General features: G+C 42.6%; 1 protein-coding gene across 4 annotated transcripts in view; it reads right to left on the bottom strand.

The window, feature by feature from the left end:
• The window catches only part of XPO5 (exportin 5), a 30,085-nt gene that overhangs the window by 13,360 nt on the left and 1,709 nt on the right, over positions 1 to 15,016 (bottom strand). The window contains exons 4-21 of one of the 4 annotated variants that reach the window (XM_053939116.1): positions 14,749 to 14,886; positions 14,256 to 14,438; positions 13,301 to 13,342; positions 12,433 to 12,459; positions 11,952 to 12,137; positions 11,189 to 11,265; positions 10,658 to 10,757; positions 9,152 to 9,235; positions 8,628 to 8,753; positions 8,310 to 8,400; positions 6,593 to 6,721; positions 5,638 to 5,753; positions 4,710 to 4,865; positions 4,264 to 4,305; positions 3,557 to 3,664; positions 2,084 to 2,283; positions 1,348 to 1,447; positions 301 to 482 (exon numbers count right to left, since the gene is read on the bottom strand). In XM_053939116.1, the coding sequence (XP_053795091.1) occupies positions 301 to 482; positions 1,348 to 1,447; positions 2,084 to 2,283; positions 3,557 to 3,664; positions 4,264 to 4,305; positions 4,710 to 4,865; positions 5,638 to 5,753; positions 6,593 to 6,721; positions 8,310 to 8,400; positions 8,628 to 8,753; positions 9,152 to 9,235; positions 10,658 to 10,757; positions 11,189 to 11,265; positions 11,952 to 12,137; positions 12,433 to 12,459; positions 13,301 to 13,342; positions 14,256 to 14,438; positions 14,749 to 14,886 (2,087 nt within the window). The remainder of the gene's footprint in view (positions 1 to 300; positions 483 to 1,347; positions 1,448 to 2,083; positions 2,284 to 3,556; positions 3,665 to 4,263; positions 4,306 to 4,709; positions 4,866 to 5,637; positions 5,754 to 6,592; positions 6,722 to 8,309; positions 8,401 to 8,627; positions 8,754 to 9,151; positions 9,236 to 10,657; positions 10,758 to 11,188; positions 11,266 to 11,951; positions 12,138 to 12,432; positions 12,460 to 13,300; positions 13,343 to 14,255; positions 14,439 to 14,748; positions 14,887 to 15,016) is intronic. The other 3 variants (XM_053939117.1, XM_053939119.1, XM_053939120.1) reach the window with 3 other exon arrangements.

Below are 15,016 nucleotides of genomic sequence, written 5' to 3'. Positions count from 1 at the left end.
AATCATTAACTGGGTGGCAGAAATATAGCAGTGGAGGTGGGGGAGGCAACCCCAGCACAAGCTCCCATTAGTTTTGATGGCCTCTTGCAGGCCAGGCCAATGAACATTCAGAAGGCTCCAGTTTCCACAGTGCCATTCCCCACTGTGAACAGTCAGGAACAGTACTCGGGCACTGGCACCAGCCCATATTCCCACTGGCTTCACTGGGCAAAGCATGCTCTGAGCATTTCACAAATTTATCAGTTTGGCTTTCAGAGATTTATAAGCCAACATAAATTATTTCAAATCAACTTGACCCACCTTATGAGAGCAAGTAAATTGTCAAAAAGCTTCAGGACCTGCTCAGTGCAGGGATTACGGTACATTGGAGTTCCACTGGGCAGGTATCCCAAAAAGAAGCCTCCAGCTTTTGCCTCTTCAGTAGCAGCAGGCCAACGAGCTCGTTTCACAACTCCCAGGATGGTGTATACACAAAAGCTTATCTGCAGCAAGAGATGTGGAGAAAGCATTTCTTAGCCAGATCACAGTCTGAATCAACAGTTTTCAGAGAAACACGTCATCATCCCATCTCAAAGGGAATGTTCTACAGTGAGCCTAACCTGGTGATAGGAACAAACCCTGGTGAGTTTGCTGCCAGGAAAACGTAGCAAATGATCATGCTGTATTCCATCACCTTCTGAGAGCCCTGGCCATGGCAGGATGGCCTAGGAATTCACTATCAGACAAATCACCAATGCATATCACCTCAAGAGCATGCAAGCAGCCAGGTAGACTGCTAAAAGTAAGGGTCTAGACCATCAGCTCCTCATGTCCTTCATGTGCTGGGACAGATGCAGGATCCGAGATGACACAACTGCATTAGCCCCAAATCACAAGCACGTCTCTGTGGACTGCATTTCAGTGTCTTCTACAGATCTGAGGACAGCAACTCCATTTCCAGTTCAAGTGAAGACTTTACACTAACAACTCAATACAAATCTCCTCAGATGAATTTTAATTATATTCTGTGCTCCAGTCTGAGCATGACATTTTCCATACTGCCTGGTTTAAAAAGCACAATTCACTGTGCCATATTTCTAAAAATTATGTAAATCAATTGCTTCTCCAAAACCAAACTCGACTAAACAAAGAGGAGGAAAAAGTGCGTTTCACTCTGATAAATAATGTTGTTTTGCATGGCCTGCATGCTCTTTACTAAAGCTTAAAGACCAAGGCCAGCCTGTTATTCTGCAATCTAAAGGAGTACATGATCAGGAGACCTCGTGTGCAATCACAAGTGAAATGGGGATGGAAGGAGGCAGGTCTCCTTTCATTAACGATTACACCTCTCCTGGTAACGATACTCACTCTAGACCGGTTCAGGCCACTAGGATCTTCCAAGAGTGGATCAGCAATTTTGTTGTCTGCACCCACATAGGATATAAAGGCTTCAGGATCTGAAAGGACTCTGGCAGCAAAAGACAGCAATGAGATTATTATTGGTGCCAGGGAATTCAAGCAGAGCTTTGCACTGTCAATGAACACAAATACAGAGCAGGCTAAAGAGGCTAGGTAGCACTCCATCCTGTACATGGGAACATGATTAAAAAGCATCAGAGATGTGTACACTCTCCAAACATTATCAGTTCTCTTGGGCTGTGAGGACCTAAAAGATTCAAATCTCTTATGAAAATAGGCCTGCTGGGAAAACTTTTTTGCATGCTCAGCTACCCAGAGCTGCAAGACATCTCAGCTTTAGTAAGAACTCAAGCTTCCTACCTTCTCATGGGGATGGGCGATGGCAAGGATGTCTTTCATTTCTCATTTCCTACAAATGCTTTGAGCATGCTGGAGAATGTTCCTTTATTACCTTAAACAACTTTTACCCAGAAATTTTCAGCAAACAGCATTTAGTCTCTTGGCAGTTTCTGAACTGTAGGAGAACCATTATCACAATGACTGCCCACAGCACAGGATGTCAAGAGGCAACCCACCATCCTCCTATGGGTTGTGTGTTTCCTTATTGGGCACGGCATTATCTCCTCAACACCTACAGCTCAAAGTTGGAAAAGAAATGACCAACAGAAAGAAAAATAACCCATACCTCTGCATCTCTGGGGAGAGCCATAAGCCAGCCACAGGAGCCATGAGCTCCTCCAGGAAAGCCTTCTGTCGCTCATAGTCCTTAAACTGGTTGCTGATGAGGACAAGGGCCTCCATAAGAGCACACTTCTCCATCTGCGTCAGAAGTAGCTCATTTGACAGTAGCTGTTTCACGTGGTTGTACAACATCTCAAAGTTTGGCTAGAAAACACATCCAAGTGGAAAAGCATCATACATTTGGTATGGAGGAGGGCCACTGGGGGAGGTAGAGAAGGAGTGTACTGTACAGCTAGAGGAGCATGTCTGTTACCTTTTCTCAACATAGCCATCTCCTCCTCACACTCAAGTTTCTCTGCATGTTCAGTCTAAGGGAACTTCTATTCTTCCCTACCCCTCTATCATTATCAAGCATCCATTTTATTTTAACTCTCCAGAATGACTGAAATAAGAAGAGGAAATCTCTCCCTAAATAGTTATATCCCTTAAAGCAGTGTCACACCTCAAAAAAGTTCTGGTGCTTTTATTTGCTCACAGAAAGCACCTTGCTTCTTTGGCCAGACTTAGAATTTTTCCATCTCTTTGCTTGTGGTAAATAATAATTCATATGGTTACAATGAGTGCCACAGGAATTCTTGCATTTATTCCCTTTCTTCTCCAGCTGTCACCACATCTACCCATAATTTTGTACAAACATTAGCAATCATCCTCTTCAGCAAAGTCCTCTGAACATCTTTTGGGGCAACTGTGGGTCCTTGGCTCTTCTAGTGAGGATGTCTGGCTGGCCATAGGAAAGAGACAGCTATAGCTCAAGGACCAATGAAGTGGAACAAAAACCAACCCATTAGTTCTTAGCATCAATTACAGAATGCAGACTGGAACCTCCAAATTACCTTAATAAAGATCCTTCAAAAATGTCTTTGTTTAAACCAGCAATGTCCTATGGTCCTCCTATAATCCTAGGTCCCACTCCACAGAAACACATCTAAAGAATGTTGCAGGCAGAGACTGTTTACTTCAGAAAAACAAACAAAACACAGCTCATGGAATTGAATGTATTTGTCTTCTGATCTCCTCAAGCTCATCTAGAAAACAAATACTCTCTTTTTTCTCCTATATTCTGTTAAGTAACAGAAGAAAATCTAGTGATTAGCTATGCTAGTGTCTTCAGCAAAGGAATTAACTGAGACCAGCACAGGTGATAACATGGACATTCAGCAAACATTCCCATAATACCAATGCAGTGCTGCTTGTATCCTCCTCATCATCCCTTTTCATTTAACCCACCAATCTACAATTCAACTCCTCAGGCAGAAAATTTTTCAGTGGGGAAAAAAGAGGTACAGGGAATGAACCACTTTGCCATTTGTGCAACAGAAATGTTTCTTGCAAGGAAAGCAGACTGTAGCTATGCAAGATCCCACAAAATCCAACTGAAACTGAGGCAAGACTCTTCATGACAGTTGTATTTACATACCAGGACAAGCTGAGGGTAATCCCGGCACATCTTTATGATTGAGGAGCACGCATGCCTTCTCACATTCTTCACTGCTCGAGTTCTAGGAGCCTGGACAGACACAACAAACTTCAATGCAACAAAACAAAAGTTCAGCCAAATGCAGGGTATCTTCAAGAGACAAATTCACGATGTGCTGTTGAGCACAGATTAAAAAAACATTTCCATGCCTCCCCTGCCCCCCCAAACAATCATGCAGCAACCAAATTTTCTCTGAAGCAGGAGTCAACTCAAGCAGTCCATGTTCAAACAAAGTGTACTTCAGGAGCGAGGATGCCATAGCTCTTATTCACTATTTCAAGACTCCAGGTACTCCTTAGGTAAATGGTGGGTTTACAGCCATCCTTCAGAGCCATTTATACCGAGGACTGAAAGAACACCCAGAGCTAATGAAGGGATTTCATTCTCAGGAAGGCCAGTACTAACTAGGGAACTAAGTGTACTGGCCTTAGAGCACACCTGTGGCCTTCTAAGTTTGTGAGTCAAAGCTTAGTAGGGTATGTCAACCACAGAGGTCAGCAACAGCTAGACTCCCTAGCTTTTTCAGGAGCAGAACTATACTCAGAAGCCTACTTCAGCAGAGTCTTCAGACTCAGGATGCTGGCTCCACTAGAATATGATTTGATCCAACTGTTATAGCTCATTAGTAGATAATAATTCAGACGTACCTTACTTTCTTCTACAACTTCAAAGGTAACTGAAGCAAACAGCTGTGAGAAAATTAAAAAAAAAAGAATAAATTGTTAATATTTAGCACTCATGTCTCTTTGAGCTCAAGGAGCAGGTAATAAGGATTTTAATGCAATTTCATTGAAGTCAGTGAAGAACCCCTGAGTGAGCTGAAAGATTAAATCATCAATACAGTGAGGCTTGAAATAAAACATGGCCAGAGCATGTAATTAATACTAAGATTTAAGTCTAAGAACTACAAAATTTGGGTTAATTGACATTACTTTTCTTGTGACAAGCCTCAGTCTCAGTTTCTCCCATCTTTAACATGAAGGATAGTCCTTCCCTGACAGCAACACCAAGAGGATTGACTCCTGCAGTTTAGTCCAAGAGCCCTGCACTACAAAAAGCTGATGTGATTTTAGCAGGGTATGCACATACCCACCTTGGAAAGTACTTGCGGGAGGTATTCTGGTCGGTAAGTGACAAACGGAAAGAGAGCAGAGACGTTGGTGAGCACGCAGGACAGGATGAGAGGATCTTTTGTTTCAAAATTAAGGACAAGCTGCAGCAGATCTATGCCATCATTCACAGGGATTTCCTACAAAGGTAGCAAAAAGAAAGGAAAAAGGGAGGCAACACTCAATACTTCAACCTGTAGTATACTTCCTACAAAACCTAGGAAAAGGCTGAGGCAAAAAGGACAGCAGCATTGCCACTGTTGATAGGACAGTCTTGAGACATCAGTATTGCTTGCATCTCTGGGAAAGGCAGATTTCCTCTCCCAGTCTGTCTCCCAATTCTTCTCTTGACATTGTCCAACATATTCCAAGCTTAACCAACTGTATTGACCTATATAATTATTCTACTGTGATTAGATTGATGAGTACATGAGCAGCTTAATCTAATAAAAAAAATCAAGTCAGTCTACATCAAACTAATACTTCTGATTTGCCTGCTGTTGAACAAGAGAGAAAGAAAATGCTTCTCCTACTCTCTGGGCATAGTTCCTCTCATTTAGTTAGAAATTAAAAAAAAAAAAATCTAATAAGAGGATAACTAAATAAACTCAAGAAATTTTTCCTTAAGCAATCTCTTCTCCTCTAGCAAGGCACTATGTTAAAGCATGTCACCCGAGCACTCTCCTGTGACTTCTCATCCCATAGTGTCCAAAACTAAGACACACCAGTATGAGTTTGGTGTCATCAAAAGAAGGGTCATTATTCCTCATGAGAATGGCTCACGAAACATTCTGGGTTTTGCATGGAAGTAAACAGTTACTACAAACTGCTCAAGGATAACATAACTGCAAAAACCCTGCTGTCAACCCAGAGGAAGCCAGGAGAGAAGGCAGGAGCATGGGATACACTTACATCTTTATCCATGGTTCGAAACATCTGGCTGATGACGCTCTCTGAGAAGAAGGTCATGGCATCCCACTGCACAAAGGATGGAGAGAAGATGGAGCAGAGACCTTCGCCTGTCTTAGCTGAAAGGAAGAGAACACTGGAGCTCTCACCATGCTCCTCAACAGCAGCCTGGTAAGCTCCTGTGCTGCAACACCTTAGCACTCACAGATATTTTAAGCACACAGCTCTCCCTGCATCCCTGCCAGGGATGTACTGGGAGCAATTAAGGTAATCTTGTGTGATTTGCTTAATTCAAGTGAAGACTCTTGAGGCATAAGTCTTTGAGATACTGTGCAGAGCAATATGAACAGATCACAGAAGGGGAAAGAAGGGAGACCACATGCCCAGACTCAGCACTGCAGGCAAGACTGTCCTCAGTGTGACTTTGCAGAGCACCAAGCAGCCTTTCTTCAGAGCAGGGAAAGCAAAGTGAATGACAAGGAATTTGCCAGATAGGCATAACTTCCCTAACAAAAGTAATAAATATGTTACAAAGATAAAATGGCCCAAATAATTGTAAAATTCTATCAGAGGGACAGCTGTACCTGTTCTGCAGAGCAATTTCAGGGAAGGAAAGGAGGAGCCAGGGGCTTTACATTACTTATTCCATATGTAGACCCCAAAGGGATAAATTAGGGAAGGGGTGGGTTTGGCTTGGTTTTGCTTTTAACTTGCAAAAACCTTAAAATCCAGCATGGAGGCTTGCTTACCACTTAAAAAATTCCGACAACATCAACAAAAAACAAACAAACAAAAAAACCCCCCAAAAAACCAAACAAACAACAAACAAACAAACAAAACAAAAAAAAAAACAAAAAAAAACCCCCAACAAACCAAAAATAAAAAACCCCAAGAAATTTCTTCTTGGCTTTAATTAAAAAACAAATCCCATATCCCCAATTTTTTTCAGGTAACCTACAGTTCATAGGTCCAGTATCAACAGGAGCTGTGAGCTGGTACTTCAGCCATTCACCAGCCATTTGGAAGCCAGTTAGAGGGTCCAGACGACAAGCCATCCGAATCACCTCTCCTTGCTGGGCTCGGAAAGCTGCAGGAAAAATCACACACCAAGAAACTAGCTGATGCTGCAAATTTTGCAGACCCACGAACATTATGGACTTTTGCTTTGGCAATAGCTGTGTAGTGGGCACAGATACACAACCAGTAGAACAGGTACAACAGGATGGACAATTTTTGAAGTGATTTAAGTGAACTAAAAAATGACAGACTAAAATTTTAAAAAGTACAATTAAAATGCAGTATGAATTATGAACTTCTATGCTGATGCCTTTTCCTGGTCTTAAAAAACAGAGCCAGACATGGTTAAAGGATAAGGGGTTTCCACCTCGGTATTTTAATAAGGATCCTTATTAGAGCACCACTTTGCCAAGGTGCATTGTGGCACCTTTTACCTTAGCAAGGAAAAAATCCCTTATCCCTTAACTGTGTCTGGCTCTCAATTTTTTAAGACCAGGAAAAGGCATCAATGCTAAACCAGATTTACTACAACTCTATTGTTAATTTAAAATATGCTTCAAACTATAAACGTTTGCTGCTTACAGAGCATCTTGGGATACTGAGATTAAATACCAGCATTAGATTAACTACCACTTCCTTTGGCTAAACACACTTTTCCTACATTATTCAACTAATGACAAACAAATTTGATCTCAAAACCCAGTTGCCTTGTTTTCAATTTCAAAGATACTAAAAACAAAGTACAGAACAGGAATTTCACTTGTTCCAAAATATTCGAGTGCATGACCACACAAAAGAGTCAGCTGTGCTGACTACAGAAATGTAACTTGCATTGTTAATTAAAGTTGTGTTGCCAAGTAATTTTATTTTGTGTTTCAAATTAGTTATATTTTCTTATATATGTAATGTCTTAACCCTCTTAACTTAACCCTCTAAAACTATTTCAGATTCTGGCTTTGTGCATTTAGCTACTTCATAGTTTCTACCAAAAGGATTTCTTACAATAAGTAAAACTATCTAGTAAGCAATAAAAATGCAACACTTAAAATCTTCAGGCATAAATATAAAAAGTAAAAATTGATGTAATTTATTCAATGTATCCTCCCACCCACCAAATTAGTACCAAACTACACCAGCAACCAGCTTCCATTTTGGGAAGAAAAATACAAGATGAAAGAAAAAGTAAAGTCATTAATATCCAGTGGTGGTTTAAGATCCCGATTGAATTTGGCAATTTTAATTGCTCAACTGTAGCTACTGGTACTAAACCAGAAACTTCCTACCAGGGCCAAGACAGATTTTCTTTCTGGAATGACATCTAAAGTCTTCTGTAAGCTGCCTTCCTCTCCTAACCTGAGCATAACTTGAGGCTGTTTGATTTCCTCCTCTAGGTGACCAAAAGACACATTTGCTTTGACACCAGAATGCTTTTAGGCCATCTATCTGACCAGCCAGCAAAACAACAGCAAATACTAAAATTAAACACATGAGCTACCCCAGGAAAATTCTAACTTAATTTACTCCAAGATCCAGACTTAAAAAGTTGAGAAACAAATGGAAGCTGCCAAGCCAATTTGGTAGGCTCCAAGCTCAGCCAGTGACTAAAAGCAGGAAGAAAGGACAGACAACAGAATGTACAAAGGATGATGGCAACTTACAGTTGAAGAAGGCATTGAAGTCCTCATCACTATCAAAATCAAAACGGGAGTATTCACAGCTGGGGCTGTCTGCTTTGGAAGGAAAGCCCACCTGGAGACAAAGTGGAAAAGGTCAGGAAGAAAGAGAAGTCAACCATCACAGCTAACACCAGCTTCAAGGAGATGAAGGCTGGAGGCAAGGAGCAAGATACAACTGTGCTCAGCAGCCTGGAGATCATGTTTGGCCAAGACACAGTATAAGTGTAGTTTCTTCCCCCACGACCCACAGGCCCACGTTCACCAGGCACCTTCTCAAAACCAACTGTGATTTCCACATACCTTCACCAGGTTGGTCATAGATGCACGGAGATACTTGGGAACGACAGCCAGCAACAAAGGGTCACGAGACAGAACTTCATGCCGAAAGAGGGCTCCCCATGTGATCTGGGTGGAAGAGCGCAGAAACTAGGGGAAGAAGAGAGGAAAGAGAGGAGCAGAGCAGGATTTCAGTGCTGGAATTTCCACTGCTAACATTAAGTATTGCTATCAGAAAGCAACAGCAAATTACACCAAGTTCAGGCCAAGGCACCTTGAAGGCACACCGCAAATTCCCAGAAAGCAAAAAATCTCTAATACTAGGGCTGGCTGCAAATTATGCATTTTCTACTCAGTTCTGTGTGTCAGGAACTGCTCCTGATGGTGTGGTAATGGAGTAGACAATACTGTGCCTTCCAGGCCTTCAGCTGAAATGGAGAGCCTAGAGAGCAATATTTAGCAGCTGAAGTTCTGTAGTTTTCTACAGGCTACCTCAATTATGCATTCACACACACAGACACACATGAGATTTTCAATCCTTTACATACCTGGCTGGGATGGGTTGTGAAGGCTAAAAATGACTCAAGGTATTTTCCAAAGTTGGCTGGCGTTTCCACATCACAATCTGAGCCCTATGAGGAACATGAAGTATTTCAGACAAAATACTAACTTTATGGCAGGCTGGGCTCACAAATGGTATGTTTCAGGGTAAAGCAGGAGCACTAGATCCAAGGCCATAGACTGTAAAGGAGCAGAGACAGAAACACTGAACAACTGATTTTTTTCTGAAACCAGTATAGTCCAAGGAGCATCAAGTTCTGTTGACCAGCCTGGAGGTGCTGGAGACACCACTACCACCCTTATTCAAGAATTATGGGTGACTTCTCACATAGTGGAGCTCCATTAAAACCAAATTTACAACCACTGCTGCTGCCGTGAGTCACAATTTCCCTCCTGTTGGGTCAAACCCACACAGCATTACCAAAGTAGTACAATTCAAACGGAAGAACTTCACAGGAAAATACACCCAGATAATTTCACTCATTTTCTCCAAACATTTTGTGTATTTAACATATGGGTATCCATGACCAGTAACTTTCTTGGAAGTCTGTCAGGAAATTAAGTTTTACCCAGAGCCATAAACTCAAGGTTTTGCTTCTTCTCAGAAATTGTAACATGATCTGGTGCCCTCAAGATCCCTGAAATTGTACAGCTCAGTGCTGCCTCTCCCAAGTGAATCTGAATTAGCAAGCTCCATCTAATTACTTCACTATGGATTAACAGCTACTACTGCCTAACAGCAAGTGGAGTCACTGCAAACAGTAATGCACTCTGTGTGCTGTCCATTCTTTTTAGGGATGAATTCTCAAAGGTTGTTTTTTTTCTTTCTCTCACCACGAGACTATTTTGCTCTATTGCTTTCACAGGCTGGTTGCTTCAATCTCCCCACAAACAGCATCTCTCCACAAGCCTGGCCTCTTCATTGTAGAAGCACTCAGCTGAATGGAGGGAGTGGGAATTCAGCACCAGCATAGCATGAACAGTATGAATTTGCATCTTCATCCCAACATGGACACAAAGCATTACAAAGATGAACAGCAGCAACAAAACCCGTTTCTTCCTTCAGCTTCAGAGAGTCTTGGTAGAGGAACAGACAGGTATACTCTCTGAGTTTTTTTATTGAGAAATTTAAAAGGCTTCCAATAGAAGAGTAATTTCCTGGACTAGATTTTCTGTAGCAGTAGTCAGCTAAAAACCTGACCAATTTTCAGTGAAGCTCAGCATTTTACAGAGGTTATAGGACATGGTTCTTGATGACAGCAAAGCCCTGGCATCAGACAGGTCCTTCCAGTCCACATTCCTATGACTTGGCAGGACAGTTAACCCACTTAAAAGCAGAACCATTTCTGCCTTTTGGAAATGCACAGAGAGAACCCTACAGCTGCCAAATGTGCAGAGAGAACCCTGGTCCTACCTTAGATCAGGGTTGCCTTAAGCCCCAGCCCTAAAAACTAGCCCTGCCAGGGTTGCTCTTGGTATTAATGAAGACTTACTAGCAACGCACATAGCTGGCTGCCCAATGCGCACAAAACTTGGCAAAGCCTCTTCAAGAAAACATAGTGCTTCTCCACCAGGCCTTCTCCATCTGCTGTCCTGGGAATGAGGGAAGAGTAGGAAAACAGGATCACAGTTACTCACACTGTAGGTGACAGGCACACTGCTGTCTATCTTGTAGATAGAGCAATTTGATTTTATCACAGTGGGATCTTTGCTATTATCAACAAGTACTCCTTTATTGGCATCTAAAACCTCTGAAATTGCCTCTTTGAAAGAGTCCCTCCTCTGGATCAATTTCAGGCTAAAACAGAAAGCCAGGGAAGCTGTAATATTTACACCTCTTTGTCTTTCAATTATGGGTTTTGAAAAAAAGAAAACCTGGTTTTCCAGGTTTTGCAAAAAAGTGGTGATTTTGTTCTCTCCTATCCAGTCTCTGCTTCCTTTGCTTAAGCAGCAGTATCTTTTGCACCTACAAAGCCATTTGTATGCAGTTTCATGTGAATTCACAGCAGCACCAGGGTACTCACTGGGCAGCAGAGAGGATGCAGTGCATGGCAACATCTCCAAACAAGACCATCAGAGGCTTCCGATCCTCCAGCTTACCCTGTGCATAAAACACACCAGACACTTCAATTAGAACGTAACTATTTATTCCCATCTACATAAATATTTCCATCTGCAAGCATAATTAGGAGAGTCACAGTTTTCTTTCCATCTGTGGAGGGGCTTACAGTCCACATATCATTTAAGTAAAAAATTGCCAAAATTCCAAGGTATCTGATCTAAAAAAATGCCTCCATGCAATCCCACCACAGGAACTTTAAATGGCAAAACTGAGCCTGAGACATTATCTTTCTTCTTCACAGAAGACTGACTAGTTACTTACAGGCAGCTGATAAGCACTCAGCCTTGACACTCAGCTGCTTGTGAATGAATGGGTCAAATCACCTGTTTAGATCCTGCTGTCATTTGTCTGAGCTGCCAGGTGACACAGCTGATGACACTATTTTCCACTTCACAGTTGTAGGAAGTGGGGGGTAAAAGGTCAGTGAAGACCTCCAAGTTCAAACTGCAAGGAGAAGCGAGCACAGAATTTGGAGAGGGTTCTAATGGTTGCTCTGTGTATTGTGCTGACATGATAGTCACACCAAATATCAACAGAATCAGTTAATTTTGAATTTTGATTCTTAGATAAAAGGGCAAAGATAGCATTGCTCAGTCTGAAGAATTATGTAGGAGAATAGGAGAAAAATAAAAGGAAGCCAGAAGAGCCAGAGAGGAATAACTCACTTTCCTGCTGACAGCAATCAGGAGACACTCTGCTGCTCCAACTTGGAGTTCAGGCTCATTTAGGAGCAGACACAACATCTCCAAGAGCTTGCAGTTGTCTGCTGTAATATGGCTTAGGGCTACCCAGTCAATGTAGCCAGCCAAAGTGTTGAGTGCCGCTATCCCCACACGACAGTTTGCCTGGGCCTGTGAACAGAGAGGAGGCACAAGGTCAGAGCCAGAGAAAAACAGCAATTCCCATCTAAAGCCACCCACTCCCTGAAATTACAGTACCAAGAACTCCCCTGAGAAAGTGAGAGATTTGGACCCTTCTGCTGCCACTCCTCACTTGTCTCTTCTCAAGGGGTTTGTATTAAGAGTGAACAAATCCATCTGCATGAAACTGCAGGCAACAGACTCGAAAGCCTGGGAAAAGCCTAGTTCTAAGTAACCTTAAGATTAAGAATTACTAATGAGCTAACTCTCATATAGCTCCTCTCACCTTTGGTTCCTGAGACAAATCAGTCTTCTGAAAAAGAAAACAAGAGAGGGTAAGTAACAGCTACAGCACACACTTCCAACCAGCCACTGCTGTATAGGCTTAGCCTCAAGAACGCAACCAAAAAAGAGGATGCATCACAGTCTCCTACTCAGGGCACTGCTGCAGCCAACAAAGTCACCTCTGCAGCCCCCAGCTAGGTAAGATAACAGGACCCTGAATTGCCAAGTTAAGCCACAATTCCCTTCTCATCCAAAAAGGTAACACTCCAGTCAGCAGGCACCAGGGAGACACAGGAGACAGAAGGAAAGGCATTTTGGTACCTCCTGGAGGCTTCCAGGAAATAAACTTTTGACCTTTTAAGAGCATCTTACACCCAAAAGCCAGACTCTGAAAAGATGCTGATGGCTTTTAAGATTCAGGTCTGAAAAGGTGATTTGTCCATGGTCAGAAAGTCAGCTGGAGAGAGCTGGAGCAACAACTTAAAGCCTGACTTCCAGGCCTACGACACTTAACAGCAACAATGCATTACCTGTACCATCTTTTTGCCTAATGCAAACAAAGCCCTCAGATACTCAGGTTTGATTTGTTCTTCAGATGCAAAGACACCACAAGCATTTCCTTCTACTGAAAGCTTTTGGTTTGGACTATTCACTGCAGTGATTTAAGTTAATCAGCTTGAGTTCCAAACATTTCATATATGACCCACCTTATAAACACATTTATCTATTAATCCATCATACTTTTAAGCACTGCACACTATTACAGTCTTGGGGACCTATCCATCATCTCCCTCAGTTTGTATGCAGACAGATGAACACCCAACCCTCAAAAACGACCCTGTGCACAAACAGCCCAAAGATCTGCTAACCTGTGGAGCGGTGAGGACTTCTTGATCCTGGGGTGCTCCAACCTTGGCAATCAGAAAGATTCCACCGTTAGCGGAAGCAGCCATACTTCAGAGCCTCAAGCATTGCAATGCAAATCTTACCTGGAAATGCATTTCAACCAGACTACGAAACACACAAAGGTCACCCTCCCGCTACCATGAACTGCACAGAAAACTGTCTGCTCTACAGGGCGGGGGTTTGCTCAGCCTGACAGTGCATCAGGAAGGTGTACAGAAGAGAGGTAGAAAAAGGGTTTTTCATGCTTCCCACTTTCACATCACTCTCAAATCCACTTCCTTTTCACAGGCATAGACTGGGGTAGAGACTCCCCTTCATCCTCCATTGTGACTGACGTGCATATCTAATTCTACGTAAGAATTCAGGAAAGAAGTCTGTTTACACAAAAATACAAAGAGCATTCTTCACTACAACTTCACCAAAAAAAGGCTTCCTCACTTGAGCTCTTGGAGAAAAGGACCAGAGGCCCAGAAACATGTTGAGATATCAGAAACTCATGCATTTTGGTGCATCACCTCAAATGTAGCACTGCACCATGAGACAGCAGACACGATTCCTGGATGGCATCTCTTAATCACTGTGTATTACATAAACGACCCCAAATTACCTGTTTCTGCCACAACCACACCTTCATTTAAGCTGTACACCCCTGGTGCCAGCACACATTCCAACAGCATGGATGAAGCATGCATCCACTCAAACCATTTACACTAGCAAAATCAAAATATCAACACTACCAGCCTTGTGTTTTCAGTCTCTCTGATCAGCACCAGTTTGCCAGGCCACAGCAGATCCCTACCTCAGAGTGGCAGCAACAGATTTCAGTTTCTGCACTTGCTTCCCCAACAATTTGGGAGCTGCATCCCAATTCCTAAATGCCTCCAGCACCAACTAAACCCAAGGGAAGGAGACTCTTACCACACATCTGTACTTGTTGACATTCTGCTGCAGGGCAGTTAGTAGGAAGCTGAAGATCTTTTCCATGTTCTGGGTGAGGGTTTGCTGGATATCTCGTCGCCGCTGGGTAGGTAGAGTTTGAAAAGTCACTACATCCTCTGCCAAACGTAGGAGGATGAACATCACCAGTTCTGTCTGAGTTTCCTGATGTCCCAAAGTGAAATACACTGCATCAGCACAGTCCAAACATTAAAATCTCTAGAGACTAGCTCAAAGACATGGAGAGAAAGCAAGCATGCATAAAGACATAGGTCTCATGTTGAGAAAATAAAACAGCAGGATGGCCCTCTCTCTACTAGTCATCTCAAGATAGTTTAATCTTACAGGGATTTTTGAGTCCATCACCAACCTGTCTCACTTGACCATGAGCGAGTTAAGATTTTTCTCAGGATGATGGTAGACTGAACCCCACACTAAGAGCAAGCAAAAGAGACCAGACAGCTGTGTTTCATACCCCTTGCTTGGAGAGGGTATCCAGCTCCTTTAGCATGTCAGGCCAGTGCTGAGGCCATTCCCGCTTGATCATCTCTACCACAATGCGAGACAGCACATCCTTAATGTGACTTTCCTCCTCCAGGATACTTTGGGTTCCCTGTGACAGAAAGGGGATAGTTGCACAAAACAGCAAGCATCAGACATTTATAACTCTGACCTGGGAAACAGTGTTTGCAAACAGTCTAAACCACAGAAACTAAAACCAAAACAAAACACAACATTGGGCA

This window comes from Vidua chalybeata, chromosome 3 (assembly GCF_026979565.1).
Source record: "Vidua chalybeata isolate OUT-0048 chromosome 3, bVidCha1 merged haplotype, whole genome shotgun sequence".
In the NCBI taxonomy this organism is placed as follows: Eukaryota; Metazoa; Chordata; class Aves; order Passeriformes; family Viduidae; genus Vidua; species Vidua chalybeata.
The sequence above is the reverse complement of the archived record's forward strand: the minus strand, read 5'-3'. Positions and strand labels throughout refer to the sequence as shown.